The following is a 24,305-nucleotide window of genomic DNA, read 5'->3' as shown; positions in this document are numbered from 1 at the left end:
TCCATAACTGTAAAAGAAAATGAATAAAACTGATGATGGCTTTTAGAAATGTTTGCATGTTATAGTATATTTATGTCTGACGATTTTACAAATATTTTACTCTCATTCCATAATTTTGTACCTTTGATGAACCAAAACACTGTCCAAAGTCTGTATGGCAGATAATACTGATGTTGAAATTGTCCAGTTTGACAGAACAAGTTTGGCTGATTTCCTGGGAGGTCTCTGAATGCTCTTTTGTCACTAACAGAAATGAAAACTGTGGAACCAATTTACTCGATCTCTATACTGTGTGTTCATTTGTCTTTAGCGTCAAAAACTGTTAACACTTTTTTTCTCCCTCTCCCCCTCACTCAGGGAGGCAATAATGCAGGGCATACAGTTGTTGTGGATGCTGTGGAGTATGACTTTCATCTTCTGCCAAGTGGGATCATCAATCCAAAAGTCACTGCATTCATTGGTAAGTGGGACATCTCTAAAAAACAGACAGTACTGTAATTACAGACTTCTGACACATGAAAATAACAAAATATATCTGAGAACATACAGGATCAGGAGTCTCTTTCTTCAATTTTTCATAGGCCTAGATTGTTTACTGTGTTCCTGATACTGACCTTACTCATTTGTGAAGTTGGGATTACAGAAATTTCTTTTGTCTTGGATAGTTCACCTTTGTTCTTATATATCTTACCAATGTAAACAACTAGCTGCCCAGTGTATCTTCATTCTCCCATTCTCTTTTATTTTCTCTACCATTTATGTCTCTTCTTCTCAGAATACCCCTCTCTCATTTAATCTTTAGCCCTGTTAAGTATTTACCAGTACTTTTTGAAGCATAGTTCTTCCCTCCCTTTTCTGTTGGATTGTGAAATGAATGCTTAACTCCAAAAGACTTCCACACTCTTGTGTTCTTTCCAAGAAGTCCTCTCAGGAGAGTACATGGGAAGGTTTAGGGCAGTGGCAGTACTAGGTGATACCAGGATCTGTGATGTGTTTGCTTTGTGAAGAGGGGTTTAGGCCATCTAGTCTCTTGTCCCTAAAAAAATACTTTTACCCCCTTACCACTCTCCGTTGGAATCCTACTTCCAATCCTACATGGTTGGGTTTTTTTCCTTTGGATTGCTTGGATGGCCAACCTACTTAATAATGTGATGTAGCCCATAGAATTTCCTTCTAAAAATGAAGGTAAACATAAAACATATATACACTATGTTTGTGCTCGAGTGCTGTTTCACCAAACAGGTTGGGTCTCTGGGTCACTAAGGGCTATGACTTAGTAACACATCCATGTTGCTCCTTTGATACCCAGAGCTCCTGTCCCTTACACAGTGTACTTCTCCAAGTCAGGATTCTGTTGCCTTGCTTTTCCTGTCACTTCTTCCTGCATCTCATTGCTTTGCAGTCTTGCCTTTCAGTTTGGTATATATGCCAAGAGCAAGTGGTCATTGACAGTTTGCTAAAGAGCAGCTGAAGAGCCTCTGTCACGAGTTACTTGATTCATAAACAGTCCAGCTGGTAGTGACTGTGTACTCTGTCAGCAGTAAATCTGTGCTTGATGGGATTTGGTGGTTAATTGCCCCTTTTCAGCTGTTACATTGTGACTTGATAATGGGATAGTTATGGATCAACTTGTCCTGCCTAATACTTCTACAGAAATGGAGCCAGTGGGCATGGAAATAAATTCCTGTTGATGATGGGAAGTTTGGGATGTTAACTGTCCCTAGTTTTGCGGGCTGAGGCAGATGATACTTCTTCTGTTCTCTATTGATGTTACTGTATTGTGTTTCTTAAGGTTATTACTTGAAAACAGTAAAAAAAGAATGCCCATTTGCCTTGTGTTCTTGGGCAAACTTAGTTGAATAGGAAGGCCCCCATCCTTTAACAATACAGTAGTTGGGATAGAACTTTTTACAAACCCTCTTGCCTGTATCTTCTGTCTTTTGGTCTTGCCTGTTCTGAAGTTTTTTTCTAGATTCTTTTAGGTCTGCCTTATGTATAAAATCTCTTTCAGGGGTTAAAAAAAAGGTTTAGGATTCCCCTGAAAGAACATGTATGTTAAAAAAAAAAGGGTAAGGGCAAGGTGATTGGAATATTACAATAGAGTGTTCCTATTGTTCAGGACAGCATCATGAAGGTAATAGTGAAGAAATCTTAAAATACTTTGTGTTTTGATGTGTAGAATGCTTTTATCTGTGTGAAATTAGGTGATATGCAGATAGTTTTGGATGGCAGATCCCTTCTTCAGCTAGATGTTCTACTGGTAGCTTTGAATCTACTGAGTTTGGTATGGCCTTAAGATGGTTCAGTTTTGCTGTGAGAATGCTCCTTCCTAGGCACTCAGTGATGCTGCTTAATTGTATGAACTAGCAGTCTTTTTCTGAGCAATGTGACAGCTGTAGGAAGGTGAGCTTGCTTTTGATAGGGCTTTTTCCTCTGTTGTTTTTGCTAGTCTCTTCACAGTCCCACCTCTATGTACAAAATATTTTGTCTGTTTACAGCAAAAAAGGTGCCTGCAAGGATGCTAGTGTTTATAATGTACCAAGCTTTTAGAAAGCAATAAGCACATTAAAGTGAAGTACAAAGAGGGAAGTTAATTTTAGATATGAGAAAGAGGAAGTTGGATTTCAGACCGTTCTACAATTCTGTTCCTGTTTGTACTGGTCTAAATTGAAAGTATGTTGCATTTATTAGGAAGATTCAATGCATGTAGGTAGAAGTGCATACTTTAGGAGCAAATCTGGCTTAGACAAATTCCTAAGAATCAAAATTGCAGTAAGTTAAAGAACGTAAATAAAATACTCTGCCCACAATATATTAAGTGTCTTTGAACTGTTTGAAATATTTTTTCCCATGCTCAACATAACTAATTAAATTTGCATAATGATGTTCTTCAGGAAATGGTGTTGTAATTCATTTGCCAGGACTCTTTGAAGAAGCTGAAAAAAACTTAAAGAAAGGAAAAGGTGAGAATTTGAAGACAGTACTTTTAAAATAGTTTGTGGCGCACTGCTCAAATTATTTAGATGGAAGATACCTCTGTAGAGGTTACATACAATGTATTTTTCCACAACTCCTTTTAGCTGTTGCTTTCTGACAGTAGTCTTGCTGTAAGTGCCAGAGCCCTCATGGGAAGGCAGATAAAAGGAATCTCTGTACAGTTTCAGAATATAATCTAAATCAGAATTGTCTGCCATTTTTTTTAAGCAAAGACATTTTTAAGCAAAGACATTTTTCTTTGCTTAAAAAAGTGAATTTAAGAAGTGAAGTGGCTTTTTAAAGTCTGTTAACCTGTTCAAAGTCATTTTACTTCTTAGAATATGAGTGTACTGATGACCATGTTAATGTAAAGAGGTGCTCTGGTAATCACTTCTTGATTCAGAACTCAGTTTTTGGATACTTCATGTTATGTCTATAGCCATGCTTGGCAGCAGGCTCCTAGAAATGGGAAAAATCAATGGTCTAGATTATTCAGAACCAAAAGAGCTACTAATTGTTTGCTAAAATTGAAGAGCTAGTAGCTTGAATTCTTCCTCAGAATAAGTCTGATTTTCTCAGCTTTATAGGTTGATGCCAAGTTTTAATTGCTGAAATTACTTTTTTTTTCTCTGTAATGTGATTGCTCAGTCTTAAAATAGATTGACTGAAGACTAAGCATGAAAAGTATTTTTACTTTATACATCAGAAGACAAAAATGCTATACAAAACATAATTTAAACTATTTCATTTTGCCTTTAAAGTACTGGAAGGCTGGGAAAAGAGACTAATAATTTCTGACAGAGCTCATATTGGTAAGTTCCTGTTTGTGGTTTGTTTTTTGTGGGGTTTTTTGTTTGGTTTTTGTTTTTGTGCATTTTTGCTTTTTATGGACTTTTTGTGGCAGTAAAAGTGTGATAATTTTTAGCCATCTCCTTATATAGGTACTTTTCTTTGGATTAGGTCTCCCTGGGTTGCTTTGATTTATTGAAGGTCCTAGAAAAAAAATTCACTCAGAACCCTCTCAGGTTTATGTTCTAGTGATTTTTTCTTTTTTTTTAGTCCTATTCCATAAGCATCACCTAGGCAGGAAAGCAGGTTCACTTTCCAAGTCAGGTGAGAAGCATGGAGCAATCAGAAAGGATTGAGCAGTGACTTGACTCAGGATTCATTCCCCTTTTGGTGTAAAGTGGTGCTGCTCACAGTAACGGTTCTGCTGGGAAATCAGGTGACACCCAGTGTGACTTGAAGCTAATGATCTCCCTACCCCTCTCCTTGCCACTTGCTTCCTAGAGGAGGTTTTGTGGGAAGGACTCTGTAGGGATGAAGAGAATGGCTGCCCTCCTTGAGAGGAGCTCATCAGTGAAGCACTGAATCCAGCCTATGCTTGAGACAGCACTGCAGTTCAAAGTCTGAAGTGAAATAGTATTGAGTCCAATCCACCAACACAGAGCTTCAGAAACTCTTCCTGTACCACTCCTACTACAGCTTTATGGCATAAATTCATCCTTTAGATTAGCTATATAGATATTATAACATTACTGCTGCCTCTGAAGTAATTTTCTGAAGATGCAAACTGTTTAGAACTTTATAAAATAAAAGCTTGTAACACAGGGGGAAAACAGTTTTGCTTTTGGTTTCGCTTTCTTTGGTTTTGCTTGTTTTGTTTTTTACACCAATCTGGAATAGCTTAGTGAGTGACATTTATTTCAAAGTAAATATGTTTTTAGTTTGCAGTAACGAATGAGATTGAAATAGTTGAGTAATTATTTCTAAGTTACCAGTATCTTTTCTGATAATTCTGTCGGTGAATTATTTGGAAATTGCTTGATTACTAGAAAAACTGTTCTGTGGTGATTATATTGCAATGGCAGTGCTGTGAATTTTTCATAATTGAACAGATTGTGAGTAAAAAAGACCAGTTGCTGTCACTCATAATCATTCAACCTCTTCACAGAAATGAGCTTTCATAATGCCCTTATTTAGAAAGTTTTGATGACTATTTGAAAGTCTGTTACCATGATCGAAATGTCTTCTCTAAAATGGGTATTGATCTATGAATGATTAGTCTGTAACAACAGATCAGCCAAAGATAGGTTCACGCTGCTGGGCATGATGTAATTCTTTAAAATGTGGGAATGCCTGGAAGTAAACACAAAGCCAAATTGATAAGGCAAACAGGAAGACCACTCTTGTTCTGGAGAGATTAACATACTTGCTACATGGCTCTTTCCTGTGCAATGTGTAGATAGATTTTAACTTTCAGGAAATAGTGTTTAAGAAAACCAGTTAAATTAATTCTGTTAGCCTATAAGCTGTGCATCAGCCCACCAATCTTTGTATTTGACATGAGTCCTGTAAGATTTTGAGGGATGGCGGGGGGAAGGACATGTGAGCGTCTTTTGAGTTTTATTGTTGTTTTGTTTTGGTTTTCTGTTTCTTTTATGGTAGACAACATATTGATACAAGGGATATTTTGCATAATATTTATAATTAATGACAATATAATGCTTAAAAACATTATCAGGGCTTATGAAGTTGACTTCTGTTTACATAGTAGACATTGGTGGCAGCTTTTCTATTTTCAAATGTGTTTTAATTGATGTTGCTGGAAACATAAAATTGTTTAAGAAATCTGTAGAATGGGTGAGAATCTTAACTTTCAAGTCTCACCTAAATTTTAGCAGTATGACTTTTTTTACTGTATCCTATTTCAAGGATTTTTTTAACTGCATTTTTTCTCCATTTATCCATTATATTCTTTGGGGCCATTACAAAGCCAAAATGGCTTAGTTACTCTGTGGGACATGCATACTCACTTTGCAGTGTTCTACAAAATAAATGCTTTTTAAAAGTCTCTGAAAAAACTTAGAACTCTTCCCTGTGAAAAATATAAAAGGGAAGAAAAAACTCTTCTAGTTTTATTTGCCTTTCTTCAGGATGTATATTTATTTTCCACATTGGTAAACAGAGTTGCTCTGAAGAAATCATTGCTGTTATAATTTGTCTCACACAAATTTTCAACTTAAGTTATTTTATTTTCTTAGTGTTTGATTTTCACCAAGCTGCTGATGGCATCCAAGAACAACAGAGGCAAGAACAAGCAGGAAAGAAGTAGGTAGTTTTATTTTGTCAAACATGGATGACTTTGTACAAACAGGACTTAATTCACTGAATCTCTGTTTTGCTTGGTCAGTGGGTTAAAAAAAATTATCCATGTGACTCTTGAATGTGGACTGTGCAGGGATTATTTCTTACACTTTTATCTTCCAGTGAAAGATTATATGCTTAATTAAAGGGCTCTGTCCTTATATTCTGCCTTATGAAAAGGTTTCTTATTGTTAATTTGCTAGTTTTTGCTTCCTAGTGTTTTAATTGTTTACTGGAGGTAAACAAATACTGGAGGTATTTGTTTCTGTATAAATGTATTTCTCTTTATGAATATTGAAGAACCCCTTTGGCATCTCCAAATAACTGAAAGTCAGAGGTGCCTGTAGATGTTCACATTGTCTTCTACAGAATGCTACTGACTTTCTGAAGCTTTCAAAACTTTTAGAAACTGTCTTGCTATTTTTAACTTGTGCTTTCCAAGTAGCTAACTAGTTCTTGGGGCTGGGGAAAAAGCTGGCAGAATTAACAGTGACCTGTCTACAGCTGGGAAGCAGTGTAGTGCTATGGACTTCCCAGATAACAGTAAACTTAGGAGACCTTCCAAAAAGAGAGATTACATGGATGAAAAGTAATTGAGACATACTCATCTGAAAAATGTTTGATCCATGATAATAAGCTTTAAGAGAGTGTCTGATTTGGGTGTATCTTACATCACACAGGTTGTCATTGAATGATAATTTGTCAGTGATTGTTACAAGAAGTCATTTTCACACTTGTCTGCACTGTACCAGCTCTCTTGTTACCTGCTGGTTTAGGATTTAAAAAGCAAACAGAACATATAGATAAATATGGAAGAATATTCTTATTTCAATGAGCCATTATCAGCTATTTTCACTGTGTATCAGCTGTTCTTCAATATTTATGGAGCACAAGCTAAAATTGCTGTATGATAATATTTATAGTTAAAAACACTGTCAATCAAATCAGTTACTTGAGAGAAGGCACCACTCTATTGGTTATTGTTAAAGATTGTTAGGAAAAACCCAAATAATTTGCTTTAAAAAAAAACTCAGGAAAATATTTATGTTCAAAGCAAAATAACTAAAGTCACTCTTGAAAATGCTGAATTTCTTCTTTCTGTGGAGTTCCTGATATTCTACAACATACAGTTTTCAAGCTTGTTAAAATTACCTTATTTCCTCCTAAATTTTAAGACTAAACAACTGTAATGGGGAAAGTAGTACTACAGGCTGGCTAAGAACAGGCTATCATGGATTATCAAAAGATGGTTTCTTGTTTGTTGGGGGCAAGGAATTGAAATAGTCTGCTAGCATGTCTTACTGCAGATTGACTACATGCCATGCTTGGTGTTAAAATTCTTTTGTGCCTAAGATTTTGAACTATTACCATTAGAATTACCATTCTAAATGGTAAGTTTATTTTTTCTTTTAATTGAATGCTTTTGCCTGGTCAAATGTAGCTCAAAAACCGTCACCAGTAAGGCTCATCATGTAGCTTCCCTTGCAGAAAGGTTATAGAAAAGCCTAATACAGTCTAGTCTAAAAAACTAATACAGTGTATTCTGCTTATACAGTTGTTTTAGCTTCTGTAAGTACAGTCTTCTTACAACTTTTTTATTAATTGGCATGTCTTAATGAAATAAAATAAATGGAAACCAACCTTTCTCTCTGTGGAGAGTGTGAATTGGGGTGGAGGCTAGAGTCAGTTGTTTAGGCCACAGTGTCCTGGTCTGGTTAAAGGATACAGTGTGGTGCAAAGTTCATTAAAATGTTTGGGTTTTTTTTTTTTGGACTGGAGGCAAACATCACTCCCTGAGATTATTTAGTATTGAGTCTAATTGGAAGAGTTGAAGTTTTTTCCCAAGGTATTTTTGAATCTAATCCAAACTGCTAAGGAGTTATATACTTAGTATGAACTGTATTTCTGTTCGCTCACATATCAAGTGATACTCAATAACATAAAGTTTTGGTATCACCTGTGCCTCCTACTTTACCTGGAGGCCCTCTTGAATTCAGTTATGATATGGTGCCTTCAAGGCAGTTTGAAGAACTATGGGTCACTCTGCATATGCAGAATTTATAACTGAAGAAGAGTCTGTGTCTGTTTGGGGGGAGGGGGAAGAACCCAGACCAAACCAGTTCAAACTAAGTGCACAATAAGGCTTAGCAACATGTAGCACACTTGTGAAAATGTTGCAGACCTGTTCACTTCTCCTTAAAAAGTTACTTAATGTATTTAGCATGGTGGGGAAGATATTTAATAATCTACCTGTGATGAGTACAGTTTGTCTCCATTTCGATAGCTACTTAGCATGACTCTGGCAGAAGACATTCTCTGAAGTAGCTGTACTTCTCTCACAGTAAAGTCAATGCAAGCAAGTTTTATATTATATCATTAGGGCTTAAGCTGGAAAAGGCTTTTCAGGGGGAGTGGGCGGATAAGGGTAAGAAAAAGAATTCAGTTTTTCACAATCAGCTACAGTGGCAAATCCATGCCTGAACTCTTAACACAGAGAGAGCATTCTGAGTGTCTCTGTCACTTTTGGATGTTTGGCAGCATCTTCTGTTTTCCTGGCTCCAACTGAGGTATTTAGAATGAAATGAAATATTTCTTACACACAAACATAAAATCCATACTGTTTGTTCTGTTGCTTTAGGGAGGACTTTCTTTAGGTTTTCAGGACAGTGTTTTAGGAAGATGTTTATTTAGTTTTGGTTCATAATACTGAAGGATGTTTTCTTGACATTTGGTTCCTTAAGTATAAAAGTTTAGAATTGTGTACAAATACGTGAGCATTCACTAAAGTACAAAAAATTATTGGTTTAAAAACAGAAGTATGTAGAAGATTAACATATTTGCTTGTATAAACAGAGATATTTTGACACTGGATCGCATCCTAAAATATCTTTTGTTTTCAATGCTTGAAACAAAGTTAAATGCTCACAATTAACAGCATTTCATTTTATGCTAAGGATGGAATAGCTTTAGAGAAAAAAACCCTTTATGAGCTTTAGAGAAAAAACACCTAATAACTCTTTATTATTGTCTTTTCAAAGTCTGGGAACTACCAAAAAAGGAATTGGTCCAGTATATTCTTCAAAGGCAGCTCGAAGTGGACTCAGAATGTGTGATCTTGTTTCTGATTTTGATGACTTTTCTGAGAGGTAATCACTCTACACAGTTGTAAGCATAGTTTTCAGTTTCTGGATAGTACCCTGTGTAAGCAATTATGTCTGGTTCCTGTTAATTTTCTTAGTTAAAAGTTCTTTTAAAATAAAAAATATGTATAATTTTATTAAATTATACAATCATGATTATTATAATAATTCACTGTTTGAAATGGTTAAATTACCAAATAACTGCAGATATGTAACCAGTAAAAATCAAGCGTTGGTGGGAAGAAAACAAACAGAAACCTCAGTCAAGCATTTTTGCCTTTCAGGTTCAAAGTGTTAGCCAATCAGTACAAAGCAATATATCCTACCTTAAAAATAGATATTGAAGGGGAATTGGAAAAGCTGAAGGTAAGCCTGCTTCTGTCTCTCTGATTATATAATCACTGCAGTTACTGATACGCAAATCCCTTGGTGTGGCTGACGCTTGTGCTTGTGTGAGGAGTTAGACTGTGTCATGGGAAACCATGTGTATCAGTGCTGCAGAGTCTGCTGCTATCCTTAAGGACACTCTTGGCTCTGTTTTATGCAATGTTTCAAAACTTACTTTCAAGAGAGATACTTGAATTTTAAGAAAAAGGCTTGTATGGAGTGATTTCTTCTTGACTTACCTTCTACTCACTCAAACATGCAGTCTAGGAGAAAAACCAGGATTGTAGTTGGGGGAAGTATGTTTCATTGTAAAGCAGAATGCTAAGCCCTTGTCTCAGAAAGTTAAGTATTGAAGTAAATAGTTTTTCTAAGTAATAACCCTTAAAAAAAATACTGTCTAGCAACATAGAAAAAGGGAAATTAGTAGCAGCAGAGCCAATGAAGCCCGATTGCCAGCAAACCGGTCTTGTGGTTAATAATGAATTCTGATTTGATGTTTTCCATCAGATTGGGACAGTTGAGAGTTTTCTCACTGGTATTAGGTTTTATTTCCACAGCATCCAAGTTGTGTGAGGTGTCTTACTGTTCTACCTAACCTTTTTATTCATGCTTTTTGTAGAAACTTACCTGTATGAGATTTTTTTTAACCCTTAAAATGTCAACCAAATGTGACATTGTTTAAAACCACTGAGGTGTGTGGGGAACAGGGAGAGTACGCACAATTACATGATAATTCTTTAAGAAAATCAGGCCAAAGAAATCATCCTTTCTCTAATTTTTACAGCTCTAGAGTAGAGTATATGGGAGTTCTTAGCACTTCTGTTTGTTTTACTTTAAGTAAGGCCTTTAAGTTGCACGTGTGTTGTTGTATTTTTATTAGTTTGTAGGTCTAGAAACCGGTTACAGTTGATTACTTCATAATGCTTTATAGTTTACTTAATGCAATTCAGGATTATGGACTATCTGAAACTCCTTGTTAAGGTGGAAACACCACACATGTAGCTTGAGGAAAATTACTTGTCTTATGCTAATGCACTTGATTCCACTCTGAAAGGCAAAGTGTTACATTTCACATGGCATAAATTGTTAAAATGAGAACTTCCATGTGTTCTCATGGGGGAAGGTTGTGTACCAGTTGATAATCTGAACATTATTGGCTTCTTGCATCCAGCTACTCAGTGGCATTCAGGCATTTGATGCTGAATTCCAATAAATAACTTCACTTTTACTTGAAAATTATAGCTCACAATTGTGTGCATTTGTTTGCTTCAGATGGCCAGAAGCTGAACTCTCTACATTCAGGTTTTGGGGGAGACATTTTGAACACTTGGAAATGAAAGACCAAATACAATACAGTGATAATACTCATGCTTTGACTGTTTCTAAAGCATTCAGAAGTTTGGATTTTTCTTTCCTCCTCATCCTTCCCCCTTTTTTCTTTCCTCCTAGGAAGAGTGTACATATCTGTTGTGTAAATCTGAGTTTCACATTCTTCCTCCTTTGTTCACATTGTGGCATATTTAACATTTCTTTGTTTGCTTTTCTTCTTTGAAAGGAATATGAGCATTTTTGTGAGGGAACAATAGCAATTCTACTCTGGCTGCCTTTATCATAATGAAATTATACTATACAATAGTCTTTTGTGTTATTCAGGGCTACATGGAAAAAGTAAAGCCAATGGTAAGGGATGGTGTTTATTTCATGTATGAGGCTTTACATGGACCACCAAAGAAGATCTTAGTTGAAGGTGCAAATGCAGCACTGCTGGACATAGATTTTGGTAGGTATGGTCTTTTTGAGACACATGTCGATATATACACTTGCATTGTGAAAAAGGGACATTAAATATAAACTCTCCTGTGATAAGCTGTTCTCATGGCAGAAGTGGTTTTTGTTTTGGAAGAACAGCACTCTCTCTGACTAGGAAATAATACAGGGGTGAGTGAGTGGGTTGTAATTAAATTATTTCAAAAAGCTGTAGGCTCTCCCAAGAGTAATAATTTGAATGGCATTAAAGATCAAGTAGCTCCTCTTTAGAGTGTAGCTATTACTTCAGCATCTCTAAATTGTAAATGAAATCACTCACTATTTTTTACATCTGTGGAAATCACTTGAGAATAAAAATGGAGAGCTTTGAGAGGCAAAGCATATATGCAAAATACTTCTTGACTTTTGAAAAATCAGCTTGCTTTTTAAAAAAAGTCTTTATATAACGGTTTTCCATTGTTTCACATTGTTGGGAAAAGTGTTGGTAATCTGGATTGCTAATGAGGAAAGACTGAAAAGATTATCCCAATCTATTTGATGTTAAAAATCATGCAGTTTTTCTTAAAACACTGTAAGTTTGCTAATAAATTAGAAGATTCTAGGTAGTAGAAGCAGCTTTTTTTAACGGGATGATTGTTTGGTTATTATGTTGTAACAACAGATAATCTGCCACTCTGTGAGCCTGTGTGATTGGCTCCTGCCAATTTTTGTCACATTTTTCTTCAGTCTCACTGGCCTTGTAACAGCATCATTTTTATTGTTAGGAAGATGCTAACACCTGAAATTGAAGCCTGTAAGGGCTGCTGTCAAACAATTATGAAACTGGCATGCACTCAGCTTTCAACCAATATGAGTTGTGGTATTGGGCATTTTCAAACATACTCAGTCTGAAAGCCTCTTATTTTAAAAGTAAGATGTGTCTTAGATTAGTCTCTGTAAGTATAAGCACCAAACTTTCTCATAATTGAATATTGGAAGACACATCCTTTTTTTACAAGACAAAAAAAGAGGAAAGAAGTCTTCAGATATACTTGTCACAGGGAAATCTTTGATGTAAAATGGATATTTGCAAAAAAATCTATGGAGGGGTGTTGTTTTTTTGTAAATGGTGAGTATTTTGGATTCCATGTAAATAGAAGGGGCAGGCAGTCTGAAACACATCAGGTATGTCTATAATACATACAGAGTTGTTCAGATTAGTTTGATTTTTTTACTTCCTCTGCTGTGAGACCCAAGCACACGAGAAAATCTGCTCTCCATAGGTAGATACCATCAGTGGATTGGACACTTGTGTTAACAGTAGACAAGCCCTAGTCAAAAGGTTTGGTGTTGCCAGTTTGATTATTAAGCATTCTGAATGAGGCTGTTGTCTGTGCTTTGTTGCATAGAAGTCTTAATACTGAAGTGAGTTTTGTGAATGTGTGTATATTAGCTGTGAGGATAGTAAATCCCCAGGCTTGCAGTCCATCCCACTTTCCTGGAGCCTGTAATGAAGCTCACATGTGCATTTGTGCATTTGTCTGGGAATGGGGGGGCAGGTATGGGGATGTGTGATCTTCTGTGTTTTTAAGCACAGAGTAATGATAAAGCAATGTAAATATATCAGACTGGGAGGTGAAAGTGAGTAAGAACTGTTCATTGACTCTGGTTTTGACATCCACTAGCTATATTCACCTGTCAGTACTAAGAAAAGTTTTACTACTGTGTTCTAAGATTAAAAACTGATTAATGCTTGCAGACTGCTGTTACATATCACCTGTAAGTCTGGATCTGTCTCTGGAGTGATTTGAGATACCTGAAGCTACTCTGTGAAACCTCACTGATCAGTCTCTGAAGGAGTTTTGACTTTGTAAAGATGTCTGTATTGCTGAAAGAACTGTATTGCTTTTAGTTCCTTTTGTCTTGGTCGTTCCTCTCTTACCTATCTCTGATTCATATCAAAAGACATACACAAAAAGTCTGACACAACAGGTAGAAGTATCTTGCTTATGTGCAGTTACAGTGAGGCTGAAGTATTTGTTCACAATTCAGCTGGGGATTGGCATGCTGAGTTTCATTTGCCACTACTTAATAAAAAAGGTATATAAACTTAAGGATTTTGAGATATTCAAGTCTCTTCTTTGCAGTCCAGGCTGCATTTTAAATGACAGCTGATTATTTAACTAGAGACAGACTTGTACTACGAGACTGTATTCCAGTAGTCTTCTTTTTTAATGATCTTTTTTCATTTGATTATGCAAACAAAGTTGTTGTTTCCAGAACTCTGCATTTCATTGCAATTTCTTATCCTTGTAATGTGCTGATTGGTTTGTAGAGTTTATATTTTATTTTTCCTCCAAAAATTAAAAATAGTAAATCTCCATTCTCTAACTTTTTAATACTGTTTTCTTAAGAGTCTCCCTTCAAATTTTTGCATTGTTCAGTTAGTGAGTTTATTTAGTGTAAGAAAGCAAGGCATGTTTTTCTGGTGTCTTAGTCCAGTTTCTTACCTGTACCATCATTCAGAATTGTTATGTAGTACATTTTTACCAGTTGAAATAGTAAGATTTCTACTTTTTCCAATGAAGGTGGATCAGGCAATGCACATACAAAGCTAAGAGCTAATGTGTTCTTGACTGTAAAATACATTTATTGTGTGTCTTGATTTTGAGTGTTGTAAAATCTAGGTAAGTGCAGTGCAAGTAGTATTTCTCACCAGGTTAGACTTTTTTGAAAAAACAGCTTAAACCCAGTGTTTTAATAATTTTCTATACCAAATGTTTTGGTTTTTAATAGGCACATATCCTTTTGTGACTTCATCAAACTGCACAGTTGGAGGTGTGTGCACAGGTCTGGGAATGCCGCCACAGAACATCGGGGAAGTGTACGGGGTTGTGAAAGCCTACACAACCAGGGTTGGAATTGGTGCCTTTCCTACAGAACAGGATAACGTGAGTATTGCAGCCTCAGGTGTGATCTGCTGGGTGAAATAACTTGGTGTGTCTTGTCTGAATTTTATTAAGTCAGTGTTAGCAATGGTTAAGTGCAAGTATGTAAGTGACAATGTGTTTGGATGTCTCAATCAGAATTCTGATTCTAGACTGAGCTTATGGGACTACCAAACATGATTGCAATTTTCTTAGATATTTCTGTGGAATAGAAGGTTAGAGCAGGAACTAATTTTGTGAAGTTTGCCTAAAAATCGTTTTCTTGAAATAGAAAGAACATTTTGTGTTGCTGTCTTCATCCAAATGGACAGCATTGTGAAAAACTGGGGGAAGGACTTTAAAGGTAATTTACAATGTATCCTAAAATGTTAGATAAACACCTGCATCATGTGTTGCAAATCAAAGAACCCACATGCTGATGTGTCTTACTCTTTGTTAGGAAATTGGAGAATTGCTGCAGCAGAGAGGCAAAGAGTTTGGTGTTACCACTGGTAGGAAGAGAAGATGTGGCTGGCTGGACCTTGTCTCACTCCGATATGTCTATATGATTAATGGATTTACTGCGTGAGTTTTTTGCTGAGCTTTGCTGCCAACTTGACAGAAAATCATGAAATGCTGTAGTTTACTGTAAATAGTGCATATACCAGTTAGTAACATTTGCCCTGTTAATATTGATCTGTTGATTGTTTTGATATTTTGATAAATTAGCTATTCCTCATTTTTCCTATCATTAAATATTTTTACATTTGATATTTTCATAGATGTAGATTTTTCTCTCCTTTCTTTATGGAGATTTCTTTTGTTAGTTTGTCTTCAAAATAAGGTAGATGGGAAACCATCAGTATCTCTAGTAGTATGTGTAAGTATTAAAAATACAGATATGTCTTTGGGATGTTAAGCAAAATGAAAGATAAGTGCCTGAAACAAACTGGTATAAAATTTCTAGCAGATCAAATAGTGTAAATACATATTTTATTTAAATACTTCTGTTTTTCTTGTTCTTTGTGGGTTTTGTTTTAAATAAGGTGTAGCCAGGTATTTGTAGAGCCAGTGTTTGATTATTTTTTTGTCTTTGCTGTAGGACAGGAGCATTTGGCAGAGGACAGGAACAGACACCAACAGGCATTATGCAATGAAATGGTCATCTTAAATAGTTATACCTTAAATGGTTGGGTATCTTGGCAGCACCCTCACCAATTAAAATTATAACACTTTAAACCATAGACAAATTCATTCAGTTGGCATGCTTGTTCTTTGATTTTTTTTGGCATTTTCATGTAGTAGTAGATCGAAGGATGCAAGAAAAAATGTGTTTAATCCTTTTTTGTTGCTGTTGTCTTGTTTCAGAAGTTGTTTGGTTTTTCGTTTGGGGTGTTTTTTTTAAGTCAGACCAGCTAACAGATTAGTGCCATATGAGATATTTTCCTAAAGAAATAAAATTATATGCAGGAATCAGTTTTGTTTGATTATATTATTTTTTTCATTTTTTTAACAATGTGATAAGATTCAAGGGTTTTTGAACTTGTTTAACCAGAGTAATGTTTCTTTATAGATTGGCACTTACCAAATTGGACATCTTGGATGTATTTCCAGAAATCAAAGTTGGTGTTGCATACAAACTAGATGGTGAAATCATACCTCATTTTCCTGGTAAGACTGCTTATTTAAAATTTTTAGATTTTGGTGAAATGTAATGTGGTACTTTTAAATGCATTTGATTTCTACTTTTAAAACTTACAAGAGCAATATCTTACTTCAGCATCAAGCTATTAATGTCTTCCAGATGCACCAGACATATCTTTTACCATACCAGTACCTTCCCCCAAAAGATACCTGTACCAAATACTGAATTTTGTCTACTAGAAAGATTCAAATAGCTATACGTGTTACTACTTGTCCTTTTTATTTTATACAGCCTGCATCACCTTCCAGCTAAATGGGAAGCTTGTTTCATACTCTAAACTCTGTTATCTTGTTCCCACTACTGTATTGATGCCCATTATTAGCAGGCCAGCTCGTCATTTAAGCATGCAGTGAGCCCCATAAGAGAACTGGTCCTGTTGAAAAGCCAAGTTTTTCTTTCCTTCTGTTACATTTCTAACAGTTCACTTCCCTTTAATGATTCATGGAGCAGCCAAAAACATAAAAAAGCTACACAGTGTAAAAGAGGGACAAGGGGTGGGGCAAGAAACTAGCGACTAGTTTAGGTGAAAGCAAAACTATTTTCTAATTCATGACCAATGTACATCAGCTTAGCATGATAGAAACTGTAGTTCCTGAGGAGGACAGTGGTCATTTTTACTTGAAGAGTATACCTACATTTTAAAATATTCAAATATCACAAGTCAGTGTTTTTGTAGATAATGTGTCATGTTCAGTTTGTGATAGTTAGGCATACTGCAGAAAAAAAGGAAGAACATAAAACAGTGCTAAAGACTGGGCTTTTTGATTTTCATAATGTGCACATATATGCCCATTTTCATTCTAATTGGTACTTCAGCGTTAGAGGCTGGTCACATGTTACAATTTTTCATGTGATATTATCATCAGAGAACTTGTTGTGAGTGAGGAGATCCACTATAATAATTGGATACAACTCACAGCAGATTTATGTAGTACAAAGATGTAATTATGTATAAAGGAATAAGTGATGATGTGCCACTAGTCCTTGAAAATAGCACATATCTGTTAAGAGTAATTCATTAGGAATTTAAAAAAATTCTTTTGTTTCTCCATGTGTTTGTGGGAGTTTTCTAACTGATTTGCTGTCCAGAATCTTCAAACAAAAGTGCTAGTTCCAGTCGAATGCATGCTGAATGACTTTGATTCGGAAAACTGGAAAATTTAGTACTCGTCTTGCATTAAACCAGGGAATGCTTTTCCCTTTTTAAGACTCAGCTATTACCTGATTGGTACTCATAGCAAAACATTAGGGACATTTGTGTTTACTTGAAACGGCTTTTGAACATAATGGAGGTTGCACGTTTGAATTGAGAACTACTCAGTAAATGCTTTTGCCGTAGTCCATTGTATGATCTTGTGCTCAAGCCAGGAAAACCTTTTCTGGCAGTCCATCCTTAAAGATGACATAAGCAGGTGGCCATGTTATACACTACTAAGATGTCAGTGGTTTGTGGGGGTTTTTTGCATTCGTTGTATGTCTCAGGGCCAGAATCTTGTTAGATGCAACTCTTTAGGGAGCAGACTTTGTTCCCTCTATACCCCTAGGTAACAGCTGACCTTCAGTCATAGCAGCACAATGTGGCTCTCCTGCCTGTATTTTTCTTTACTGTATGAACAATTAAGAATTCTGGTAGAACATTAGTAGAAGCTGTTGACATGCTGTCTTCCTTAAAGCATCAGGAAGGAGTTTGGGCTGAGCTTCTGGTAAGCTGGAAGATGCTGTCTCTCACAGTGCCTCTATGTTCCACACTTCTCTTTGCTATACTCATCAGCATTTGGCAGCATTTTCAGCACACATGCTGCAGTTAACCCCCGCCCCTGGCATAAAAAATGAAAGGTAACTTTATTCCCACTTTGTCTTTTGCAGACCATTAGACTGTTTCTGATGTCTGCATTTCTGCATGCTGTGTGCTTGTATAATTTTTTTTTTCAAACGTGTCACTGACATTGAAATTTAATTTAGAAGAAAACTAGTCTGGGAAGCTCTCACTGGCAGACTTTTTCTTTCTCTCTCCCCTTCCTACCCTCCCACTGTCTTGGAGATGTTCATGATTTGCCCTTCTTGTGAAATGACTGTCTCTAAATTAGAATCACACACAGTACCCACCATCTCAGGAAAAGCATGCCATGTTGCGTATTTTGTTCCTTTTTCCACCTGGATTGGAGAATCATACGAGTCTCACTCAGGGTTTTTTAGCTTAGCTTTCTATGTGCATTTCATAATTGCCTCTTAAGCAGGAACCTAAAATGTCTTGTGAATTTATGGCTGCATTCAGTTGCTGTTACCGAGGCTGTAGTCTTTTGCTGGCCAGTGGTGGGAGTTTATGGAAGACAGAACTTCCTGCTAGCTTTGAGCCAATCAGTTAAAAAAGAATGTGAAAGCTATTGTCTAGTTCTCTAATGCCTCCTGTCCGAGTTCAGACATCAGTTGATTTCAGCACAGAGGGACGTACCTTCTGGCTTGGGAGGTTTGAAAACACAGATGCTTAGGAAAATTGGGAGATTACTTTGGACAAGCTTTACTTTCATGCTTGGTTTTTTTGTTTTTTTTTCTTGCACTTTTTCCCTGGGCATTTGCTGTAGGTTAAAGAGCTGGCACACTATTCTGGATGTGCCTTTGGTCTGACTTACATGATTGTTTTCATGTTCAGTTTCTGGAAATTGATGGAGGATCTTTCTCTTACAAAGGTTCGAAGGTGTCAAATCTGAGATATTTTTTCTGAGTTGGAAGTAGCATCACAGCACTCTTCAAATTATGATATCATATTTGTTCTGTCTATTATATAGTTAAGCAATTCAGGAATATTCTGGAAAGCCTAAAACCCACTGAGGGAAGAGGTCAGTGAAAAGCTGAGAGAAATCTAGATGGTGACTAGATCTGGTACTACACTGAGCTCTGTTTGTGGCTTGTCTTCACCACACATCATCTTTATGACACCTGCTGGGACAAAATTAAAGAATTATTTGAAACATCAAACCATGTATCCCTTCTTTTTCTTCTCTCTTAGCAGGAGGTAAGGAATGCAGGCTGATGGAAGATTGTAGTCAATATTAGACAGTTCAATACCAAATGCTTTCAGCTGTCTCCCTCTAGCCTCAGCAGAGAGGCTTCAAAGGCCTGTGGACATCCAAGATGAGGTGTTCATTCACTCTGCCTCTTCAGAAAGAGGGAGGGAGGCTAGGAACCATCTGCACTGCCTGGAGATCACTTTGTGGCTGTGCACTTTGAGTGCCTGTGTTCTGTTGTACAGATCACCTGCACAGCAGACAACACCTCAGTTGTTATTTCTGACAGTAAAGTGCTTATCCTTGGCTTCTGCAACCAGACATCCTTAATGTGCCTGTCTGTTCTCATTGCCATGAGTATTGGTTCAGGATTCCTTTAACCTGGGAACACCGTGGTCCAAAACTTCGTACATTTCTTTGCTGTTATAGACTTTAAGGACAGCAGAGCAGTCTTTTTTCAGCCTTTCTCAAAATGCCTAGTCCATTGAGGCTGTCCTTACAGCATTGCTGCTGTTGAACTGTTGCCTGCATCAGGACAAATTGTTCAATGTGCTGAGCTTGAGTTTGTTGGCTACACACGTGCTGGAGGGGGTTAGCATGTGGTTTTGTGTTTGCACCTCTACTGTACCTTTTGCACCTCATACCGTTTCCCAGGCTGACTAGCTGTCCTGGCAGCTAGTCAGCCTGGGAAAGGGTATGAGGTGCAAAAGGTACAGCATTTATAATGCTATAATATATAGCATATATAGCTATATAATATATGTTGTATATATATAATATATACAGCATATATAGCATTTTATAATGCTATAAATACTGTCTAAATTATTGTGTGATTTCTTTTTTAAAAGAAGATGTGATGCCAAATTGTTACGAATGTCCAGGTTTTTTTAGCTGTATAACACAGGAAACTTACTCTTTGTAACTCACAGAGGCTACTCAAGTGGTTACCAGTGACTCGAACTGAGACACAGAGCCTACATAAATTAATTACTATGCCCTCTTCTTCATGAAGGCAAGAAGGAATGCCTGACTCCTCCCATTTTTAAATCAAAATATTTTGATCATTTTCAGATTTAAGCCCTTTGTTTTGCTGTCCTGTGTCATTCCAAGGCTTAATGTTCAGATAATTACTGGAGTGATTCAGTTCCAGAACAGTATGCCTAGCATGTTTTTCAGTTCAAAATATCATCACAGGATTCATAGTTAAAGGACAACATTGTAGCAAGGTACTAAATGAAGAACAAAATATTGCTTCTCTTCTGAGAAGCCGTGGGAACAGTTACTGTTCATACATTCTGTGGGACTCCACACTGGTTGATAAATTCATTGCAGGGTTTTGGGGCAAAGGGTCTGTGGGTATCCAAGGTCTGTTAATTCTTAACTACACCTTACAACTGTTTAGTAAAAGGTACACTCCTATGCCATTTTAAAATATGTTTTAGCTGCTTGATACTTACAAGCTGGTTCTTAATTTTGCTTTCACAATTCCCTTATAAAGAGAGGGATCTGGTTCTCAGTATTTGTTCAGAAAAAAAAAAAAGACCATTTTGGGGAATTATTTCCCTAAAACATTGTTTTCTGAACTGAAAGGATTGTGGTTTCAGCAAAATATATGCATGTGACTGAGCACTGGAATTCCTAAAGTCTTGAGTCCTGATGGTTGCTGGATTTTTTCCCTTGTGCTTATATTAACAAAACCCCCAACACTTTATTGGCTGCAGTGCTTGGATTACCTTATGAGCAAACCTCTTTGTGTAAGCGGTAACACCTCATTAGTGTTTCATGGTAGAGAATATCCATGGACATAAAATTTTTGTTTCTGTTTGCTTCTCAGCCAACCACGAAGTCTTAAACAAAGTAGAGGTGCAGTATCAGACACTCCCAGGATGGGTTACGGACATATCAAATGCCAGGACGTTTGATGAGCTGCCTGTAAATGCACAAAACTACGTTCGTTTTATAGAAGTCAAGTTGGGTGTTCCTGGTGAGTAGAACAGATTTTCTTCTTGTTGTCTGGGTTATTCCTGCTCCATGAAACCTGTTTGGTATTTTGTATTAATGAACACTCAAAATACTGAAAACTAGTTTCTAGCTGTGCTTATTGTGATGTAGCTGGTGCCACTGGCGATTATGGTATTACTACTTCTTACTTAGTTGTTGAACTCAAAATTTTCAGAAGTTTTAATATACATTCCTTCTCTGGTTTATGCTATAGTTCTCGTTCAATTAAGATTTTTTTTTCATAACTTGCTCAAGTGTCTTTTAGACTGGTTATAATCGGGGTTTAGTTTTGCTATGATCATAAAGTCAGGGGCGCTATGGGTTATTAATTAGTGTGATGAATTATATATGAGAGTGTATATATATATGTATAAATATATATGAGTATGTATGAGAGTATATATTGAGAATTGAATTATATATGAGAGTATATATATATTCCTGAACTGATACATTTCTCGATGCTCCCTAATAAAGGTGATCCTGTGGTTTCATCCAAAGTTGGGAGTTAGGAGATATGCATATTTTTACTTTTCTGATAGTTTGTAACTATCCTTTATCTTATAATCTGTAAAAGTGATTAATTTATTATGGCAGTTTCAAGAATACCTGCTTTTTGAAGTTGTCAGTGTATTCTTTGAGAACAACAGACAAAGTTATCATTTCTTAGTGTGTGAATAGTATATGCTGTGTTTTTCTTCAAAATGTGGTGCTTAAGAAGATGAGTTTGTATCTTAAGATACGATCCACTCTTGCTTTGTATTACTTACAGTAGAAGTTTGCTTTTTCTCTCCTGCAGTTAAATGGATTGGAGTAGGGAAGTCCAGGGAATCAATGATCCAGCTGTTTTAAAGATTTCAGATGCATGGAAGAAAGCACACTCCTCAAAAGACTGCTCATTCTTAAATGCATTAGTAGCCCGCAAAGCAAAGATGTTGGAAAGATAGATTTTTGCATGGGAAGAAATGCTAGAGTTGATACCCCCAGATCAATTGCTACTCCTGAAAGAGACTCTTAACATGAACCTGTATGAATTCCTGTTCAACTGCAATTACCAGGACACTTCTCGTTGTTCAAGGTGCCATCAGATTTTTTTTCTTTACCTAATATTTGCTTCATAATGTAATTCCTGTTTGAAAATCTAAGGTAGCATTGCTTTCATGACTGTTTGTCTTTGTTATCCTCTCTCTGCTTTTGGCGGTGTTACTTCCCTGAAATTTTAGACAGTAAAATAATGCAGTTTTGCACAAATAGTTTTACATCCTCATTATTTGTATTCCTAAAGCTGTTGTATTCTTAATGACTGGTCTTGTGAGTGATTAAGAGGGGGAGTCTGATTTTATAATGCTATAAAATGTCTAAATTATTGTGTGATCTCTTTTTTAAAAGAAGATGTGATGCCAAGTTGTTATGAAGGTCCAGGTTTTTTTAGCTGTATAACACAGGAAACTTACTCTTTGTAACTCACAGAGGATACTCAAGTGTTTACTAGGAAGTGTGCCCAGAAAGTTAGAAAACTGATATTGTAAAAAGTTCATTTGCAATTATTAAAGAACCGTTCTGATTTTGAGTTAAATGTTTTATAATGTTACTCTTTCTTTTCCTGGCATTTTAAACTCTGTGCTTCTCTGCTTCCAAGGCGCATATCTTAAACTCTTCTCCTAATTAAATGGGGTTATATTTATACTTTGTGAGAAGTCTAACATTTTGATGCCCTTTTAAATTCCTTTCTTCAGAGTCAATTGAAGATCCTTCTCTGGAGGATTGCCAAAGTGCAGACACTTCTGTATTTATAAGTTGAAGATGCTATAGAAATAACATTTAATGTATTCCATGTATTTGCTTTGGGTGTGGGGTAAATAACAAGTGTTCACCTCAAGACATCTGACATATTTTGGATTATTGTTGGGAAATGTGGAAATGTTCCAGAACTATTTAAATTTATAACCATTTTTATCTATTCCAAAGAATCTGATTTCTTTTTGCAACAACCCAGTAATTATATTTTGCCTTTGCAGATTACTGAGAATGACTGTTTTTACACACTGTGCTGTGGTGTTCATGTGCTTCTTTTTAACTTCAAATAAAACTTACTTTGTTTCCTAAACCCAAGTTTGTATCAGGGTGGAGCAACAGTTCTAGACTTAGTTTAGTAGATTTTGGCTGCATATAAGAATATATGAATGAATACAAGAAAATTCTAATGCAAAATAAAAGATACAAGGCCTTTTTGTTTGTCTTGAGTAACCACATGTTACCTGAAATGGAATAATTTGTTGGACTATGCTGCTCCTGAGGTGGTTAGCACAATTTTTAGATTCTAAATTGACACAAAATAAAATTGCTTGTTGTAAGAGGAGAGACAGGAGGGTTGAAGGATAAAACAACTGATTTTTAAGGAGCATTTTTTTTATTGAATTGCTTGCATGTGACAGAGCAGTTACTGAGGTCTGCATTCTACTTGCATAATGTGAGGAAAGAGGTGGATACCACAGAATGCTGGAAGATTGGCAAATACAGTGAGAAACCTTTGTATTGGCATTGCATGTAAAGATCATTCTCATCAGCATTTAAAAGCATGCTCATCTTGCTTTTAATTTTTTTTTTTCTGTGGAGAAGATGAAGCTCTAGTTTTGCTGTCAGCCTTGCAGTCCAGGAGAGAGCCATACCATCCCTCCCTAGCTAAAGGATGTCTTGAATTGAAAATATTTTCCTAGGTTCCAGATGGAGAGAAGGAGGGCTAGAACTGTGAAACGTAAATTCCAGTGTTTATTTAGAAGGAAAAAAAGGTACTTTTTTCTAGGCAGTAGAGGGAATTGATGTTGCAATGTGAACAATAGGTAATAATTACTAAGTATTCTTGTTCTCTTATAGCAGTAGGAGGCACCAAGGTGATTTGTTGCTATCAGTGAAACTACCAGCCAAAGACTGTGGGCCTAGCTGGTTCAAGAAGTGAATAAATAAATAAATGAGGGCATGTTTCCTTCTACTGTCAGCGAATAAATAAAACACATCCATGGAGCTGTGTTTCACTTCTGCCAAGCAGAAACCTTCAAGGTTTCGGTTTTTTCACTGTTGTAAGCCCACTGTACAAACTACCATTGTTCTTCAGTGGAGGAATTCATATTCCCAGATGCAGCAGTACTTCTGAGCAATACAGTGGTCTAAAATGATACAAAGTATTTGTGCAGTATTTTGAAAGAAACAATACAGAATTGCCTTGGGTGCAATACTGATTTATATTCTTTTGCTGTCTTTTAAATTCAGC

The 24,305-nt window shown here is 36.3% G+C and overlaps 1 protein-coding gene across 1 annotated transcript; it reads left to right on the top strand.

Annotated features, from left to right (window-relative positions):
• The first annotated feature begins 233 nt into the window (after window positions 1-233).
• Window positions 234-23,144, top strand: ADSS2 (adenylosuccinate synthase 2). Its single transcript, XM_014308347.2, has 12 exons — window positions 234-460; window positions 2,895-2,963; window positions 3,738-3,788; window positions 6,021-6,087; window positions 9,162-9,269; window positions 9,548-9,629; window positions 11,304-11,430; window positions 14,193-14,347; window positions 14,784-14,908; window positions 15,897-15,994; window positions 20,871-21,020; window positions 21,837-23,144. Exons 1-12 carry the CDS (start codon window positions 253-255, stop codon window positions 21,887-21,889), a joined length of 1,293 nt encoding a protein of 430 aa, XP_014163822.2. The 5' UTR covers window positions 234-252; the 3' UTR covers window positions 21,890-23,144.
• The last annotated feature ends 1,161 nt before the right edge of the window (window positions 23,145-24,305 follow it).

The sequence above is a fragment of the Geospiza fortis genome, unplaced genomic scaffold (genome assembly GCF_000277835.1).
Source record: "Geospiza fortis unplaced genomic scaffold, GeoFor_1.0 scaffold41, whole genome shotgun sequence".
NCBI lineage: Eukaryota > Metazoa > Chordata > Aves > Passeriformes > Thraupidae > Geospiza > Geospiza fortis.
The sequence above is the reverse complement of the archived record's forward strand: the minus strand, read 5'-3'. Positions and strand labels throughout refer to the sequence as shown.